The sequence below is a fragment of the Natrix helvetica genome (genome assembly GCF_964273705.1).
Source record: "Natrix helvetica genome assembly, chromosome: 2".
NCBI lineage: Eukaryota > Metazoa > Chordata > Lepidosauria > Squamata > Natricidae > Natrix > Natrix helvetica.
Window position 1 is genome coordinate 223,223,586 of NC_138552.1, and position 19,653 is coordinate 223,243,238.

General features: G+C 40.9%; 1 protein-coding gene across 3 annotated transcripts in view; it reads right to left on the reverse strand.

Moving 5' to 3' along the window:
• The window catches only part of PLD5 (phospholipase D family member 5), a 121,354-nt gene that overhangs the window by 73,939 nt on the left and 27,762 nt on the right, over positions 1-19,653 (reverse strand). Inside the window, exon 1 of one of the 3 annotated variants that reach the window (XM_081945605.1) lies at positions 12,011-12,237. The exons of the other annotated variants lie outside the window; for them this stretch is intronic. Within the exon in view, the coding sequence (XP_081801731.1) occupies positions 12,011-12,199 (189 nt within the window). The 5' untranslated portion in view covers positions 12,200-12,237. Of the gene's footprint in view, positions 1-12,010; positions 12,238-19,653 lie in introns of those variants that run through there. 3 annotated transcript variants of the gene reach the window in all.

Genomic DNA, 19,653 nt, shown 5'->3' on the forward strand with positions numbered 1-19,653 from the left:
CACTATGTTTTATGGATCATAGATGATGGGAATATATGAATCCAGGCAGTAGGATTCATTTTCCACTCTACTGCTCCTTCCTTTAGCATATATTGTCCTTGCAAAGAGATTGTTTCACTTACGCAATTCATACAAACATTTTCTGCTTATTTATTTGAAGAGATTTATATAGTGTCCTTCATTGATAATTCTAGGCTGGGTTACAAAAAAAGCCAGTTGAGCACAGCACATTTAATAAACCATGCATAAAATATATTTCAGGTAAGGAAATATCAACATGCAGTGTTGTTGTCATCTTTGTGCTGACTATTGCTTTTCCTAAATTATACTAAACAAATCAGTTAACCATATTGTGATTGATGTTAAAACTTTTAAGAAAAATGAAGTAGTTGCTATGTTGTTTGTTTTTATAGTTAGTCTTCATTTTCTACTGGGTAAACTGAGATGACACAAAATGCAATCAGTGAGCACTCTTTCTTCCTTCAGTAGTGATCTTGTTACTTTATTAAGGGATGCTTTTCTTTTAACTTTACTAAAAATACAATTTGAAGATATAACGAAAGAATTGTGACTATATTAAGGTGGCATTTGTGTATCAGCTATTTTCATGGGACTATTAGAACAAATTATAATAATCTTTATTACTATCTGTAAATCAGACTAGAATTAGCATTGAAGGAAGCTCTTTGAATAAATAAACTGTGCTTTACTAATTTGCAATATTATGATAAAGTATGGGTGCATAGCCTTTGCAAGAAAACATGACACAAATTTATTGCTCATATCACATACTGCTTTACATATTTATAACTTTCTGCACGGGAATCTGTGTTGAAGTGATGAATAAAATGAAATAAAAGCAGAATCACTCTTTATATACTTTAATACTTTTGCGTCAATAATTTGATAAGAATTCTGATCTTGTATACATCAGGAGATGGCAGACTGGAGAGACTTGTATGAAAAGTCACAACCATGAAGGAATGAAGGTTTCCTTGGACATACCTAAGCTTGGTGCTTTAAAAATCAAATGGGAATTACAAATACTAAACCAACTGATAATCGAATTTACAAAAGAAGCGTGTTAAAGCTTAAAGAATCTTGTGAGAAGAAATTAAAAAATGAAAATGTATTTGATATTAATTAAATAAAGATTAAGATTGTTAGAAGAAAAATAAAAGGAATATAAATTTGGTTTATTTGATCAAGTTTGCTATTTCTTTAATGGGCTTTTGCTGATACCAACAATGCTTTATGGTCTTGTTTAGAGATAAGAGATTGGACATTGAATCAAGAAATCATTTGTTATAAATTAAGAGAAACTGAAAAGTTACTAAAATTGCTTATACTTTGTGTGGTGAAGGGTGGAAATCATTTTTTATATATTTCTTATCTTTTTCTTTACTATATTCTTTCTTTACTTTTTTTCTGTTGCACTTATTATTCTTTTTTTTGTTAGTGTCCATTATTCATTAAATTTATTTTAAAGAAAGGGTAGCAAACTATTATTAACAAGCAACAAATTCTTGATCTATAAACTGTAAATAATTCATTTTTTTTAAATTTTAGAGAAAGTCCAAGAAACACAAAGAATCTGATATCAGTCCAATGCAACTAGAGCATGGTATTTCTAAGTAATTAGGAAGGAAATACTTACTAGTTCCTCTATGGACACTTCATGATAAGCCAACTGTAGCTTAATATTCATTCATATAAAGAGGAAATTGCAGATATTTTTTATAACTTTAAACTTACCTTACATAATGAACTGGCTTTAAAAATAAACAACATATATTTTTAAATTTTTTTGATTGGTTTGTTATTTGTTATTTACCAAATAGCAAAATCCTTTTTAAACTTGTCAAAAATGATGTTAATTTCCAAATCCATATTTTTAAAAAGTGTTTTAGCAATGTTGTGTGTTATGTCTTGCAAAAAAGCTTACTTATTAGTATACTATATGTCAATATGCACAGTAAACGTATATTAAATGAAGGTAACCCATATAATAAATTACGTAATATGTTATTCCTTACATCTCAACAATCATGTTAAATAGCCTAATAATCATACTCTTTTTTTTAAAAAAAGGATCAAAATATTAATTACACTTATTTGAACGTTTTTCCTGAATATGACTTAACATCCAGATCTTCTCATGTATACTTATCTTGCCTAAAAAGAAACAAAACTTCACTAATATATGACAATAATTAATTAGGTGAGATTTAAAAAAATTATAGAAGCTGCAGCAATTAAAATGGGAATGGTTGTTTATATCATGATCAATATATTTATATACTTTCTAAGGAAAAAAAAAAATTCCTGACAATTCCAGAGCATAGGGATAAGCCAAAAGAAAAAAATCAGATATGAGATTTTTTAAAAAAAAATACTGTTCTGAACTAGCTTGTTTAAGTTTAACAGTAAAGGTTCATATAAAGGAAAGAAATGGACTTTATCTTACCTATCAACAATTACAACCTGGTGACAGCTTGAGGAGTTGCACAGAACTGTGCTGAGCCATGTCACATAATGTGTTGGAAATACCCTTAAAGTCATCAAATCAACCCCTCTGCACAGATGGAATCTACTATTATAGTTTTCAGGATGGGGAAGAAAAGACCATATTGCTGTAGAAAAATAGGAGGAAATCTATTGGCCTTCCTAGAATTAATCTGGTTCACCAGTTTCAACCTTTCTTAAATCAGATCATTTTTCAGACAGACACTCATGCCCTAATCTCGATTATTGTAACATGCTCTCTATGGAGTTGTCCTTAAAGACCACTCACAAGCGTCAACTGGTCCAGAATGCAGCAACATGGGCAATGATACTTTGGTGTGCCTATGTGACTACTTTACTTCACAAGCTACCCTGGTTGTCAGGTGTGATTCATAGTGCCAGTTGCAATCTATACAACCCTACATGGCATAAGACCTCGTTACTTGAGGGACTTCCTATCTCCTTGGATGATTGCCTGGCCAATTCAATCTGACAGGGTTGGCATGCTCCAGGTTCTTTTAATTAAGCACTGCCAACTATCAACACCCCACTACCATGCTTTTTCTGTCACAGCACCTCCCCTCTGGAATAGGCTTCCCTTTGGAATACAGGTGACTCTCACTCTGTGACATTCCAGAGGACTTCAAAAGCTAGCTCTGGGCAAGTGTGATTGTAGCCCCTTGCTGGGTGTGTAATATATGTTTTGTTGTTTCTGGCCAGATCTACCATCTTGTTTAATGTTTTCTATTCCAACTATTTATTTGTTATTTTATGTTTAAGTTGTGAGCTGCTCAAATAAGATAAATAAAACCAACCTTCCTTTTCTATGTATGATAGCTTTATTTTATTTATTTTATTTTTATTTGTGAAATTTATTAGCCACTCATCTTGTCACATGGCAACTCTGGGTTGCTTAAAATATTAAAAGATAAAACTGTATAATAATATAAATACCATACTATAAATACTATAAAAATCAACCTAACTAAAAAGATGGAGAGGGAAATATGATGAGGCAGGGAAGAGGATGGGATCTGTTGTTAATCAATTAACCACCCCTAAAATGAAACCCCTCCGTTAGTGCCCAAAACCAACTGGTCTTTAAGCTCTTAAGGAAGGTCAGGAGGCTTGGGGCTGATCACACTTCAGGAGGTAAGATGTTCCAGATGGCAGGTGCAATAGCAGAGAAGGATCTTCAGTTTAGCTGAAAGGTCCTTATTAACTACAAAGGTTTGCTAAGCAACACCCCTTTTGTTCTTATTGGCATGGCATGCAACTGTACTTTCTGTAGCTTATATTTTACAAGTTTCAAACTCCCCTGAAAATTGCTTTTATATGAAAGATTTCTGCCCATGCAATCCTTAGTATTTATTTAACCTTGTTAAAATTGGTTCTCCTGGATCCAGTGTGTACATATATTTATGCAAAAAATTCTCTTTCTCTAATATCTTACTTTCCAAGATGATATAGCAGTTCCTTCCAAAGTTTCCAGGGCTTTTATCTTTTTCACTAGCGTTTTCCTATTATTTGGGATTATATTTAGGACATCCAATCCCTTGTCTCATCTGAAAACCTCTTGAAAATGAAGTAGCCTATTATTGCACTTTCCAGGGGGAGAAATCTGCTTGTCCTACTTACCTAAAGATAAAGCTCACTTTATTTGCAGATAAAAAGGCAAGATAAGTAAGCACCCAGAAATGAGGCTATATTTTTGTAGGGAGCAAGTAGTTGCATTAGACGTTCTGGTATGTTTTAGTTTCTGTACTCATTATTTCTAGAAACCTTTTTCATGATCAACCTGAAAGAGCTTATGAAATGAGCAAGACAATGTGTACTGTATGCACACATACCATAATTCTTACTTACTACTAACAGATTGATTGATTGATTGACTGGCTAATTGATTCAAGTCAGTCCAACTTGGCTAATAGTTTCTCTCCTCTTCCCCACCACTTTGCCATCGAGGCCATCGCTCAGCCTCATCCAGAGAATCCCAATATTCCTAAAAATTTCTACTCATCCCTCACCTGATCATATCCCATGCAACTTGATCTAAATTAATTTCCCTCTCATGTTCCCCATGTCATTGGGGGGGGGGGTTCTCCACCTTGGTCTACCTTATCGCATTTTGCCTTTTCTTTTATCTCATTTTGTTTCCCAGGTCTGTTCAATGTTGAATTCTTCCTCAAAGCCATTAAAATATTCATAAGGTTAAAGCAGCTTATCTGGAAGTTTGATTGTAACGAACAGTAAACAGGCAGTTTTCAGCCTTAGATAGTTCACTCATCACTTTGCTCATTTGAGTCATTTAAATGATGTATGTTTTTATTTTATTCTCTCTCTGCGTCTCTCTCACTGTTGGTTGTCTTTGTTGTATAGCACAGCATAATTAAAAATGGGATAAATAAAATAAAAACTAGATAAATAAATTGGGAACAGCAGTCATCCAAGCCCTTAAAGAGTGCATATGAGATATAGAAAGTGAAGAGATAAGGAATGGGAAGAGTCCCATTACATGTGTGTAGTAGCATGTTTATACAATAAAAGATGTAGGACCATTAATATTGTATATTTTAATCTCGTAATTGTTATCATCAGTACCGTGATGATATCTACTTAGTATGAAAAAGTTACAAAACTTTATTTTATGGATTATTGCCTAATTCCTAAGTTAAACATCAAGCATTTCTTGAATATTTGATCGGGACAGAAGGGGAATTTAATAACTACAAAAAGTTCGATAATACCTTCGTGTGCCTAGACATAGATAGTTTTGGAATATATCATAACCTTGTAAGTACAGGTAGTCCCGGACTTACAACAGTTCATTTAGTGACCGTTCAAAGTTATAACAGCACTGAAAAATGTGACTTATTGGTTTTCACATTTACAACCGTTGCATCTCCATGATCACGATTCAGATGCTTGGCAAGAGGTTCATGTTTATGATAGTTGCAGTGTCCCAGGATCATGTGTTCAGCTTCTGAAATAAACTCAATGGGGAATGCAAATTCACTTAACAACTGTGTTACTAATGTAACAAATGCAAAGATTACTTAAGACAGGGGTGTCCAAACTTGGCAACTTTAAGACTTGTGGACTTCAACTCCCAGAATTCCCCAGCAGAGCTGGCTGGGGAATTCTGGGAGTTGAAGTCCACAAGTCTTAAAGTTGCCAAGTTTGGACACCCCTGACTTAAGAACTCTGGCAAGGAAAGTCATAAAATGGGGCAAACTCACTTAGCAACAAAACATTTGGGCTAAATTGTGGTTGTAACTCAAGGTCTACCTGTACTTGTTACAAAATTGAAAGATCAACATATATTCAGCAATATATTCCGGCTAAGGTAAAGCGTATCAACTCAGCACATCTTCCCAATAACCTAAGAATAACACAGTATTTCTCACCTACTTTTTCCAGCTCATTACCTTAAAAGTATTCTCTGAGATAGGTAAAAATGTGAAATTAAGTAGGACATTGAAGCATGTAATATATCAATGTTTAAAGCTATAAATGTATTCCTCAATTTACGACCACAATTGAGCCCAAAATGTATGTTGCTAAGTGGGAAATTTGTTAAGTGAGTTTTGCCCCATTTTACGACTTTTCTTGCCATGTTTGTTAAGTGAATCACCATAGTTGTTAAATTAGTGACACACTTGTTAAGTGAATCTGGTTTTCCCATTGACTTTGCTCGTTAGAAGGTCACAAAAGGGGATCACCTGACCCCAGGACAATACAACTGTCATAAATCTGAGTCAGTTGTCAAGCATCTGAATGTAAATCACATGTCCATGGGGATGCTGAAACTGTCGCAAGTGTGAAAAATGGTCATAAATCACTTTTTTCAGTGCCGTTGTAACTTTGAACGGTCACTAAGCAAACTGTTGTAAGTCAAAGACAACCTGCATGTAAATAATTTGCAAATATCTATGAACTCAGGGAACCATATTAATTGCTCCTCAAAGCTAGCGCAGGACTCCCAACTCTGTACCCATGAAATCCTAAAACTAGTACTGTGCTATAGCATAAGACAGTATATCTCAGCATGTCTCACAGTTTTAACACAAAAGATTGCTGCAGGAAAATGGAATAGGGAGTTGCAAAATGCATCTTCTTAGAAAGCCCTGTGGAGTTGTGGAAGAAAGCATGGTACTGATTTAGACAAGTAAAACAAAGCAAAATATCCCCTTCCCTGAATTACCTTATTAGAGATTTGAGAAACAACTCTGTTGGATCCTCTATGTCAAGGAATGTTGATAAAACAAAGAGATAATATTAAGAGCCAAGCAGAGGCTCTGAACCAAGGGCAATTGAGCATAATAGAATAGAATAGAATTCTTTATTGGCCAAGTGTGATTGGACACATAAGGAATTTTGTACATAATGAGAATAAAATGCATTCATCAAGAATAAAAACCCATAACCTCAACTGATTAGACGGCAACTCGTGGAATGTCCTCTGTATTCTCTCAGTATACTATTCTTTTTCTAATTCCACTCTATTATCTATAGAGTCCACTTCATATCCGATCTCACTGATACATAAGCTTCTCCTATATCCAATCAATTATATTTAATTGCTTTGCTATATCCAATCAGAAGCTATTTTAATTTACATAATTATCTATAGAAAGATTGCATCCTCATCACTTTATATTGCTTCTACTGACTCCAGTAACATAATTAACAATATGAGCTTCAATAAATTCTTGGGAAATTTATGTGAGAGATTTTTTTTCCTACGGAGTAAGCTTGCTAAATCTGAGTAAAATTATGCTTCTTTGAAAAGCAACGTTTCCCACGTCTTATATGAAGCTGAAATGTTATTGTTCTTGTAGTTGCTGCTATTATGGTCAAACTCATCGTATATGCTTACAAGGCAAAATAATCATGCCTTGATGGCATATGGCTGCTATATAACTCTCTAACCATCTGATTTGATACTTATCCCTTTGATACAAGGGAGGAAAAAGAATACAGTATGAGCTGGAGTTTAGATGAAAGCATCATCATAAAAACATTGCCTATAAAATTAAGGGGCATCTTCCAGCCATGGTTAGAAAAAATATCTATAGATAAGTACTGAGACAGCTGATTTAAAGTAAGAGACCATATTACCTCTGTTGCACACAGCAGCCCAACTAAAGGAATCATCTCTTTTTTGCAGTACTGTTTTTTCAGATTTTGGGGACACATGGGAAGGTTGAATAAAGCATAATAAGATGTCCTCATCTATTAAAAAATAAACATTGGATTCAGAGCTGCTGCTATTTTTCTTCTGTCTCAAAAATGGCTAATACCAGAACTAATTTTAAAACACCTATTAAAACATGTTTTAACTTGAAAATATGACAACTCTATATCTGCAGGAACACTGGTCTGTGTATGGACTGAAAATCCAGGGTAAAAAGCTCATACTTCCCATTAAAATATGGCTTTAAATATGATTGTTTTGTTTACTTTTAATGAAATGATGTTAATTTGTAAAGTCTCGAGGACATATCCCTGTTTTCAATTGATATTTAGATTATATTTTAATTATTAATGCCAATCCTAACCACAGTGACATGGAGAGGGACACAAAAAATTGTGAAGTGATGGAGCATGGAGAAAGAAAGACACAGACGGTTAATTTAGAATTTGTTTCATTCATTTTCTGCTTCATCTTATCTAAAGGCAAAGTTTTCCATCTTGGGCAACATATGGATTTCCAACACCCAGAATTCGTAACAATCCCTTCGCTAGCTGGGAATTCTGGGGAATTTCCATACCAGTAAAGGAGAATATTTGTAGCTCAGGGTTAACATGAGGGGTCCTTGGTGCTACCTCTGAGCTTGCTTGTTTGCTAGTCAAGACTAGTACTAGATAATGTTACCTAGTTTGGGTAATGAAACATCCGCAAGAAAACAAGCAAGCTCAGAGAGCACCAAGGATTCCTCAATCCATACCATTTGGATGTTGTCCAGTTTGAAAACACTCATATAACCCAAGAACTGAAAACAAGGGGATACTAATTTTATGGCACTGAAACTATATTATAGTAGTTTTTTGCTTCTTCTCCATCGCAAGAATTGTTTTGTTTTTTTTAATCTATACGATGGCACAAGCTTAAACCATCTTTATTTCTATAGTCATAGATATTTACGGAGCAATTACCAGGACAGCAAATGATGAAACATCATTGTGCCATTGAGATATAAAATACATTCTTTGTGCCTACGTCGTGATGTCTCTTACGCATATGAAAGGGATGGAACATGTATCAAAATGGCATAATGTTGCTTTCATCATTTTGAGGAAAGGATTGGATTTATTTATTTTATGTATTAAAATTGTATGCTGCATGACTTCCATCCTGTGCGTGTCTCTGGCTTCCTGGCTTGTAAATATTCATAAGGAAAAACTGATGCTCAATGAAAAGTGCAGCTATATTAAAATGATTGCCATTAAAAAAAAAATTAAGTTCTTCAAATTCAGCATATTCCGTGGCTAGCATTATCTAAGTGAATGGCTAGCAGGTGGTTGTTAAAACTGAAGAATAATGTGGCCAGACTCCCCTCCAACATTTTCCCCCTCCTCTAAGGACACAGGAAAAGGAGGGAAATCAAACTGTAATATTTCAGCCACATGATCAAATAAGGTGTATTTTGTTCCAAGGATATTTTTTTAAAGAAACACTAAGTAAATCAAGGAATAAATATCAATGCTGATGTTGCAAACAATGCAGACTGTCACGTCCCTCCTATCAATGCTATTCTATTCATCTAATATTGTTTTTCCTGCTACCACTGTTTAATGAGTACAATAGTTGATGAAGTGTGCTCAGCTTGGTTCCTGTATTCATCCAACAGAAGGAAGGCAGATAACTCATATGCAGAGATGGGTTCAATTCCAAATCAGACTGCCCAATCTAAACTCAACAATAAACCTCTTAAGTGGATATCATGCTGAACCACCACTCCTACTGCCATCAATTACTACCTACATTTCACATGAACTTCAAAAACAAGGCAATATATTTACAAGGCATTTATTATTAGGTAGGTTGCATATTCATTGTCCGTATGTATTGGTTCAGATAATTTTTTTAAAAAATTGCACTATTTTGAAATGTTTAAACATTGGAATGATTAAAATGTTTTAAATATAAATAAAACAAAAAGTTGCTATAAAGTAGGAGTAGATGACTTAATACACTCCAATTTTTTTTCTTTATTTCAGTTCTTAATTACACAGCCACTTGGGCAAATGGCAAGAGTTTGTGGAATTTGTAGTCCAAAATACTTGGAATATACCAAGTTGCCTATGGCTGATAGCAGATTGTCAATTACAAAAGCATCAGTTATAAGCTATTGCATGTCATGAAACAACTTATAGGAAGGTTTGTACATTCTTTGTGAGAGACTATCTATGCTTACGCATTTTTTTCCATTCCAGAAATATAGATATGTAGAATATACTCCTCCAAATAAATAAACAAATGGAGTTATCACTGAACTCAAATGGCCATGACCATTATGCAGACAGAATTACACTCTTAATTTAAAAAAAACACAATCACATTAATATCCGAGTTTAGGTGTCAATTTATCCACCTTAATTCACTGCGATATTCTCAGGTCAATAAATTTATTTCAATAAATCTTCTTGCCATGGCTCAAGATTAGGTATATTAGGTGTGTGTGTGTTTGTGTGCACATACATATACATACACATAGACACATAACAAATCTTTGTTTTTAACCAAACCTGATTACAATTACCTAGTTCTTCTTTATTGTTAGGGTTGGTAAATGTGCTACATTTAGTTAAAACACTGATGCATAAGAGTAACTGATGTATTGTCCAAACTTAAATGTACTGAAGGAAAGTCAGTAGTTTTGCTTTAATCTGCTATTTAGAACCGCTGTTGATTCAAGATATATAAAATTGCTATAAGGCTGCTGAGAATATTTCAAGAGTTTCCCACTGTTGATCATTCTGCTGTGATATAAATTACTAAAATACAATCCATATTTGGGCATGGATACCTATTGTAATTTACTTACATTTATTTTTTCCAGATTCCTTTATTAAATAAATAGTGGTACACAATATTGTCAGAATGCAAGGCTTTCACCATTCCAGTTACTGCACCTTTGCCTGTATTTTGGATTACATCACTTGGCACTAGTTCATGTACTGTAGTTATATACAAAAGTCAGTGTATTTTTCTACTGTGATTTCTTTCAAGGAACTAACTTACATTAATAGCACTTTATTGTTCATATATTGCACATAAGGAACACAGGGACTCTCTATTTCACCTTCTTTTGAGCAGTACACAGCATCCCTTTAAGCAAGCCTGCTGCATTATAAAACTTAACCATTTCCTTGCCTGCTAACATACTGTACATGCAACAAACTTCGCATTAGAGTTAAACTCCCTTTCTTCCTACAAGTACGTACTTAACTTAATATCAAAATCAAAATATGCTATTCCGTTATTCATACAACTCATTAATGCCCTAAACTACACAAGAACATGACAACCCATTGCTCTAAAACCTCTGAACTACAGGAATATTCCTTAAACCCAACATTAAATATTCACTGCAGCCAGCCATAGCTTCAATTGTTTCCTGATCCTTAAACCCCTTAGTTAACATTATTCCTGCAGGAATTGACAGCACAATCAAATCTACTTTGCACAACCTTACATAGCCATGTAAGAAATATATCTAGAAAAAATATATACTTAGAATACAGCGTGTCTATACTTCTAAAAAAATAAAAAAATAAAGGATGCAAATTAAAAAAACCAGCTACGTCTAAATCATCGTAACACTGCAGGATGCATTCAGTTGGAGAAGTGTTCTACAACGTTCCAGAGTTTCCACGACCTCTCAGCAATTAGATGCCTTCATCAGACCTAGATGTCAAAACTGGTTTGCAGCAGACAGTGGTTTGAAAGAGAGAGAGATGAAGCATAGAATATGAAAACAGAAAACTATTTGCATTTGTGAGAGGACTGAATAATGGCCTAACTATTTGGGCATCATACTGGATAAAGTATATTTACATCACATGCAATCCTATATATGTTTATTTGGAAGTAAATCCAGGTGGGACATGCTCCCCAATCAACATACATGGGATTGTCATTTAAATGCTTCCCCCAAATACTATGTTTTTTCATTCCACTTTAGGTATTCTTGGGAGGTAGGTTTAAGTAGGGGCAACCTAGGTTGAGGGGTAGTGTAGATATCAAGTTGGTCTTGTAGTAATCGAAGTAAAAAGCTAGTCTCATCCTGACTTCACGAGCACGTCTATGAGTCCTGGGTGCCAATTGTCCCTCAGCCCAAAACGCCGCAAGTCGCCAAGAAGTTTCCGCTCCGGCTCACAGCTTTCACACCTGTAAAATGGGTCGATTAACCCGCCTGGCGGGCTTATGGAAAGAAGGATTTGAAAGGAAACGGCGATCAACCGAGCGTTTCAGGAGAGAGCAAGAAAAGTGGCTTACATGCTCCAATTTGTCTTTCCTTCTCAGCCAGACGCTGGCACTGTAGTCCTGCTGCTTGACGGCGCTGTAGAAGTTGGAGCCCACTCGGGTCAGGCTGGGCGAGGGTTCCCGGGGTCTGCTCTTCAGCCTCATCTGCTCGAAGCCTTCAGGGCGGGTCGAGGAGGCGAGCCACTCGCTCCTGCCTTCCATCTTGACATGACAAGGCAAAGTCCACGGCGGACCCAAAGAAGGCACAGGGAGGAGGAGAGCCGCGAGGAAAGGCGGCGAGCGGGCGGCTGGGTTTAAGAACAAAGCGCCGACGACGAGGAGGCGCGCGCGGGGAGGGTGGGGGGAGGAACCCGACGGAGGCAAAAGACAGGCAGGCTCGAGGGAAACGGCGTACCGAAGTGCCCAGTGGGGAAAAGGAGCCGGAGGGGAGCCTCAGCTGGGGCAGGAGCCTCTGGCTCCCGCCGAGCTGCAGTTCGCTGCCAGCGCAGCCCTAACTAGCTCTTTGCGGCACTGGCTGCTGACAGAAGCTCGAGCAAAGGAGGGGAAATCCGAGAGCGGCTACACACATTCTCGGGCGGGCAGGGAAGAAAGGAGGGAGGGGCCGAGGCGGGAGGGAGGGAAGGAAGGAGGGAGGGACGCAGGCAGCGGCGGCCACGGGGAGCTGAGGGGCGCGCGCCCCCTCCCATCCCACGGATTCCACCAGCCTGCAGGTTGGTGCAGTGGCGGGGCTGCGTCCTTCGCGTCCGTCCCGCGCCTCCGCTTCTTGCTCCGCGGCTGAGGGGAAAACTTCTGCCGCCGTCGCCATTCGAACCGGCCGAGCATCTCGGCGGAGCAAACATGCCCTTTGGTGGCTCGTGCTCGAGCGGGAGGACACGGGAAGGGGCAGCCGGGTATCGTTTCGATGAAGTTGGGACTCGCCAACAGCCCTCGACGGCTGAAGCGTCAACTGGTCTCCATCAAAAGTTGCCAACGCTTGTATATATGCGGGTACACAACACACACACACACACACACACACACACACACACCCTGCTCGGACCCTGGGCGAAAAGTTAAGCAGTGGAGAGCTGGACCGCGGGCCGACGCCGTTGGCGAGCGTAGCCCCGGGAAGAATCTGCAAGAAAACTCAACGGGCAAGAAATATCCCAATCGCCCCCTCCTGACTTTACTGCCTCTGTTTCAAGTCACTACCTTCACTGGAATTCTCTGTAAGATCATAAAAGATAAAAACTAACCGAGGATGCTTACCTTGAGGCTGTCCTTGAACGGTCTCAGTTAAGAAGGGAGAGGTGGGGAAGGAATACTGTAACGTTGTAATAGAGTTAAGGATGATTGAATACTAACTCTGGGCTGGAGATGACAGCAGTGTGGCCTTGCTCTTGCTGTAGTAGTTAGGGGCTCATCAACATCATTGTGCGATCATAGATTTGCCTTGAGATGTCAATAATAGACCCATTTGCCTTGACAACCTCTACTCTGATGTAAGATGCTGCAGAGTTTGGCCTGTCCCTCCTTACTGAGGGCATCATCTCCATCCACCCCAAGAAAAGATGTGATCAAAGTTTTGCTGTCCTGGTAGCTGGAAGGCTGAGTTTGGATGGGGTGAAGCCAATTTAGGCTTTATAAGATAGACTGGTTATAGATTTAAAAACCAGAAGAACAGAGTTGGAAGGAACCTTGGAGGTCTTCTAGTCCAACTCCTTGCTCTATCAGGAGATCCTATACTATTCCAGAGAAGTGGCTGTCCAGTCTCTTCTTAGAAATATCGAATGATGGAGTACCCACTGTTAGATCTGGGCAACGAGAGACAGACTGCGGACACGAAGTGACTTAACAGCTCTTTATTAGTAATAATAGTGATCCAGCTTCTTTGGTAGTCGGAGGGTTCCCCTTTTATAGGGATTGGGCACGCCCCTCGACCAATCAGAGGGATACCTGTTTCCCGCTGTAGGAGCGGACCAGAGGGAAGACTTATCCCGATATATGTTAATATCTAACACCCCTCCCCTCCTAGATGGGACGTTGCGGTAGGTAACATAATCTTTTAGGTAGGTGGGTGTTTGTCTTGCTCGGGAGGAACGTCGTAGTTCGGGTTGGCTTGAAGTGGTTGCAGGACTGGGTGCGGGTTGGTTTGAAGTAGTTGCAGGATCGGGTGCTTTTTCTATTTCCTGTTCTGGAGGTCTTGTGCCTTCGTTGCTCGGGCGTTCAGGAGTTTGTTCGGCTGCGCTGTCTGGGGGTTTCTCTGTTACGTGTGTGTAGTCTTGTTCCACGCTTGGCTCGCCGGCGTCGTTGTTTCCTATGCTGGGGTTTTCTTGTGGCTGACTTTCCGTAGACAGGAAACTTTCGTCTTCATTTCTAAGGTTGGAGTGTGCTAGGCGACCCCGCAGTTGATCGATGTGCCTTTTCCAATTCCGCCCATCTTCTAGCTCTAGCAAATACGATCGTGGGCCCGTGATGCCTATGACCTTTGCCGGCATCCATAATGTTCCCCCCGTGTAGTTGTGAGCGTATACTGAATCCCCTACTCTGAAAGACCGGACCTTACTTGTAGAGTCTGGGGGAGCCGTGGCAGAGTAATTCGGATGGAGCCGGTCTAGGTGAGATCGTAGGCGACGGCCCATGAGTAGTTCAGCGGGGCTCCTACCCGTCGTTGCGCTCGGGGTAATGTGTTGAATGAGGAGGTAATGGTCAATGCGTGTTTGCCAATCACCTGGACCCATCCTGGCGAGGGCCTCTTTTGCGAATCGCACCATTCTCTCCGCCTGTCCGTTTGATGCTGGGTGGAATGGCGCGATGAGGGCATGCCGGATTCCCAACCCTGCTAAAAATGTTTCAAAGTGCATGGCCGTGAATTGGGGCCCGTTATCGGATACGAGGAGATCTGGCAGGCCATGGGTGGCGAAGAGTCGCCGTAGAACCTTTATGACTGCCTCTGCCGTGGTTGAAGTCATTAGGACTACATCTAGCCACTTTGAGTATGCATCCACAACTATAAGGAAAGTCTGACCTTGGAATGGCCCTGCGAAATCGATGTGTATTCGCGACCAGGGTGCTTTGGGTTTCTCCCATTCTGTGGCGGGCGCTTCCGGGGGTGCTGGTCTCGATTCCTGGCATGGGTCACAAGTGGCCACCCACTCCTCTATTTCTTTGTCCATGTTTGGCCACCACACGTAACTTCTTGCTAACGCCTTCATTCTAACAATCCCCGGATGACCCATATGTAAAGCATCTAATACATTTTTACGTAAAGCATGCGGAATAACAACTCGATCCCCCCACAACAAACATCCTTGTAGTACTGAGAGCTCGTCCCGTTTCGACCAAAACATTTTGAATTCCGGGCCCACATTTCCCTTTGGCCACCCCCTCCAAACCCAAGTTTGAACTTGTTTTATTAAATTGTCTTTAGAGGAGAACCTTGCAACATCGTAGGAAGAAACCAGTCCTGAATCCAAACAGTCAATGAGCAATACCGGTACTTCTGGAGTGGGGTCTGGCAGAATGTCAGGTAATGGGCAACGGCTGAGTGCGTCTGCGTGTCCAAGAGTGGAGCCCGGTCGATGTATCAATTTGTATGAATATGCAGCCAGGAAAACAGTCCACCTGGTCATGCGAGGAGAAAGGGAGACCGGAGTGGGGCGGTTTCCCGCCAAAAGTCCCAACAGCGGTTTATGATCTGTGATCAGTTGAAAATCGCGGCCGTAGAGGTATTCGTGGAAACGCTTTACTCCCGCGACGGCAGCCAGCGCTTCCCTGTCCATTTGGCTGTAATTTCTTTCGGCCGATGAAAGAGTTCTGGAGTAGAACGCGATGGGTGCTTCTTTTCCGTCGGGCATCCTGTGGCTGAGGACTGCTCCAACTCCGAAAGGTGATGCGTCGCAGGTCAATACCAGCGGTAGGGTCTGGCTGTATTGAACAAGCAATGAGTCAGTGGTGAGTAGACGCTTTACTCCGGCGAAAGCTGCAGCTTCGGATCGTCCCCATTTCCATGGTGCGTTCCTCTGGAGTAGACGGTGTAGTGGCTCAGCAACGGTCGCCTTCTGTCTCAGAAAAACGCTGTAGAAGTTAAGTAATCCGAGGAAGGCCTGCAACTCGGTCTGATTTCGTGGTGTGGGGGCGTCCTGGATCGCCTTAATTTTCTTTGAAGTGGGGTGTATTCCCTGACCATCGATTCTATAACCCAGGAATTCTACGCTAGGCACGTTAATTTGGCATTTTTCTTTTTTAAGGCGGAGACCCTTTTCTCTGATTCTGGCCAAAACAGATCTGACTCTTTTGTTTAATTGCTCCTCGTTTGCAGCTGACACCAAGATGTCGTCAAAATAGGGGACGACTCCTGGTATCCCTTGCAACAGTCGTTCCATGACGCTCTGGAACAATCCTGGGGCAATGCTAACGCCGAATTGTAGCCGGTTGCATTTGAATGCTCCTCTATGCGTCACTATCGTTTGGGCCTCCGCTGTGGCGCTATCAACTGGCAGTTGCTGGTAAGCTTGTGCCATGTCTAACTTTGCGAATACCTTTCCTGGCCCCAACGAGTGCAATAAGTGCTGTACTACTGGCACAGGATATGCGCTCTGTTGTAGCGCGACATTAATTGTGCACTTATAGTCCGCGCAGATGCGGACTGATCCGTCTGGCTTGACTGGGGTCACGATGGGCGTTTCCCAGCGCGCGTGATCTACTGGCTCAAGGATTCCTTGCTCCACTAACTTATCTATCTCTTTGTCTATTTTAGGGCGGAGTGCAAAAGGCACTCGTCTCGGTTTAAGTCGGATTGGCGCCACTTTAGGGTCTAAATTGAATGATATTGGTTTACCCACATACTTACCAAGACCGGGGCTGAACACATCCTCGAATTCCTTAAAAATCTGTTCAGCGCTGCTGTTTCTTACGGCGTTGATCCCGGTGACTTCTAACCCCAGGGCTTCAAACCAATCAAGCCCCAGAAGGTTCTGCAATGGCGCGCTGGCGATGGTCACGGGCAGCTGGGCTTCGATGTCCTTGAAACGGATGTGGAATGTGCCTTGGCCCACGATGGGGACTTGGTTCCCCTGGTAGTCTCGTAGCAGGACGTCTGGAGCGTGTAGTTGGCTCTTTCTGAGGCTAGGGATAGCCTGTTTCATGGATGCCCATGAAATGATCGTCAGGGTCGATCCTGTGTCGACTTCTAGCTCGCAGGGTGAGCCCTCCAAGAGGACTGTGACTCTCAGCCTTTTGGGCCGCTTAGGGCGGACTTGATGTATTGTGGTGAGATACGTTCGCAACTCCTCTCTCTGGGTCAACTCTATCTCATCGTCTACATCCTGAAAATACTCTCGTTGAGCGTCTTGATAGAACGCTCGTTCAGCTCTTTGTGTGTATTCTCTCTGGGGATACGCTCGCTCAACTCCTTGTGAGTAATCTCTCTGGGGATACGCTCGTTCAGCTCTTTGGAAATGTTCTCTCTGGGTAAACACTTGTGGATTTCTCTCTGGGCGCCCTTTTTGATTTCGCCAAGCCCCTGGGTTGGGCTTCTGTTGGCGGTACATGGGTGGCTGCCGTGAGGCAGGGACTCCGCTCCGGCACACTCGTGCGATGTGCCCAAGTTTGTTGCAATGCGAACAAACAACGTTCCTGAACCTACAAGTAGACCTGGGGTGATTCCCTCCGCAACTTGCGCAGGGCGGCAAACGGGATCCGGGTCTCCCCCCAGGCCTCAAGTGACTGCTCTGCATCAGGTGACTGTCCTCGAACTCGGGATTCTCGTAGTCAGGGCTTGCGTCCTCGTAGTGCACTCTGGTTTGCCTTGCTGCTGGCTGGTTTATGTTGGCCCCTCGTTGTATGGTTACAGATGATTTCTCCGCTGATTCTGACGCTCTTGCTTCGTTTAACGCTGTCTGTAGGGTTAAATTCGGGTTTGCCAACAGCTTCTTTTGCAGCGAAATGTCTCTTAACCCACAGATGAGTTGCTCTAATATGTGTTCTTCCAGATCCCTGTATTCGCAGTGAGCTGCTGCTTTTCGTAGGGCTGCAACATATTGATTAATGGATTCTCCCGCCTTCTGAGTCCTCATGTTGAATTCTTTGCGGCAGACATGGCGGGAAGGTTTTGGCGCGTAGTGAGTTTGCAGAGTCTGTTGCAACGTTGTCCACGATACTGCTTGTATTGGAGTAGGCGCGGTGAGGTCTCTGGCCGTATTGAAGACTTCTTTTCCGCAGTAGCCGAGGAAGATGTTTTTCTTCCTCGCATCGGTGATCCCCGTGTATTCGTTCGCTTCGAGGAAACACTCGAAACGAATCATGAAGGCTTCCCATTCGTCGTTTGCTGGGTCGAAAGGAGCGGGGGGAGCATGCATCACCATCTTCTCTGTTTGAATTTGCCGCGCTGCGGTGATCTGAGATGGCTGTCGGAATTGCTGCCGAATTCCTGGGCTGGATCAAATCCGGAGATTCTGGAGGTAGCGTTCTTCGTCCTATCTGTCTCTCGATCCCACCTTCGTCGCCAATGTTAGATCTGGGCAACGAGAGACAGACTGCGGACACGAAGTGACTTAACAGCTCTTTATTAGTAATAATAGTGATCCAGCTTCTTTGGTAGTCGGAGGGTTCCCCTTTTATAGGGATTGGGCACGCCCCTCGACCAATCAGAGGGATACCTGTTTCCCGCTGTAGGAGCGGACCAGAGGGAAGACTTATCCCGATATATGTTAATATCTAACACCCACAACTTCTGATAGCAAGCATTTCCATTGATTGTTTTAACTGTCAGGAAATGTGTCCTTATTTCTAAGTTGGTTCTTTCCTTGATTAGTTTCCATCCATTGCTTCCTGACCTGCCTTCAGGTGCTTGGGAGAATCGAGTGATCCCCTCTTCTTTGTGGCAGCCTCTTAGATATTGGAACACTGCTATCATGTCATCCCTGGCCCTTCTTTTTATTAAACTAAATCAAACCAATTGATTCTGGAGGAAGGAAGGAGTTGCAATATCCAGGTTGATCAGATTCTCCGTCTGCAAGTTTCCTGGACTAGGAAAAATAGGTTGAGACCTCTGCATAATTTTCTCTTGTAAGCCAATTGTGGCCACACATGCTCTTATGGCATTAATTTGACTACTACAATGAACTGTACATGGGGCTACCCTTCAAAATGATTTCAGAATTGTAGATGGCTGAAAATGAAGGAACTCGTATAATAATTGCACAACTTAGTTTGCCCATGTGACATCTCTATTTGGGAACTTCCCTAGGTTTTTGGGTGCATAAAATATTTAATGCTTTGCCACCCCAAATTCAAGGAACAAGAAGTATATTTTGGGAGATTTGAGCTAATCTCTTCCTTTAGGTCACTATAGAGATTTGTTCCCCAGAAGTCGCCAAAGATTTGTCAAGAAATCTTGCCAGATTTTTTTATTGAGTAACTTCTTTAGTAGATTGTGAGAATGCTATAAACACACAATACTTTGATTTCAACAAAGTGTTTGACAAAGTACCCCATGACATGCTGATTAGTTTAAGTGTAAGCATGATAATTAAATGAGCATAGAGTGTGCTTGGAGGTTGAATTGGGTTTTCAAGGTTTGTCAAAAAAATTCAGATCTCTAACTAGCTGACAGCAGAAATGTCAAAGTATCAATGTGGATAAGTTATTTCTTTGCAGAGAATAAATGTTATATG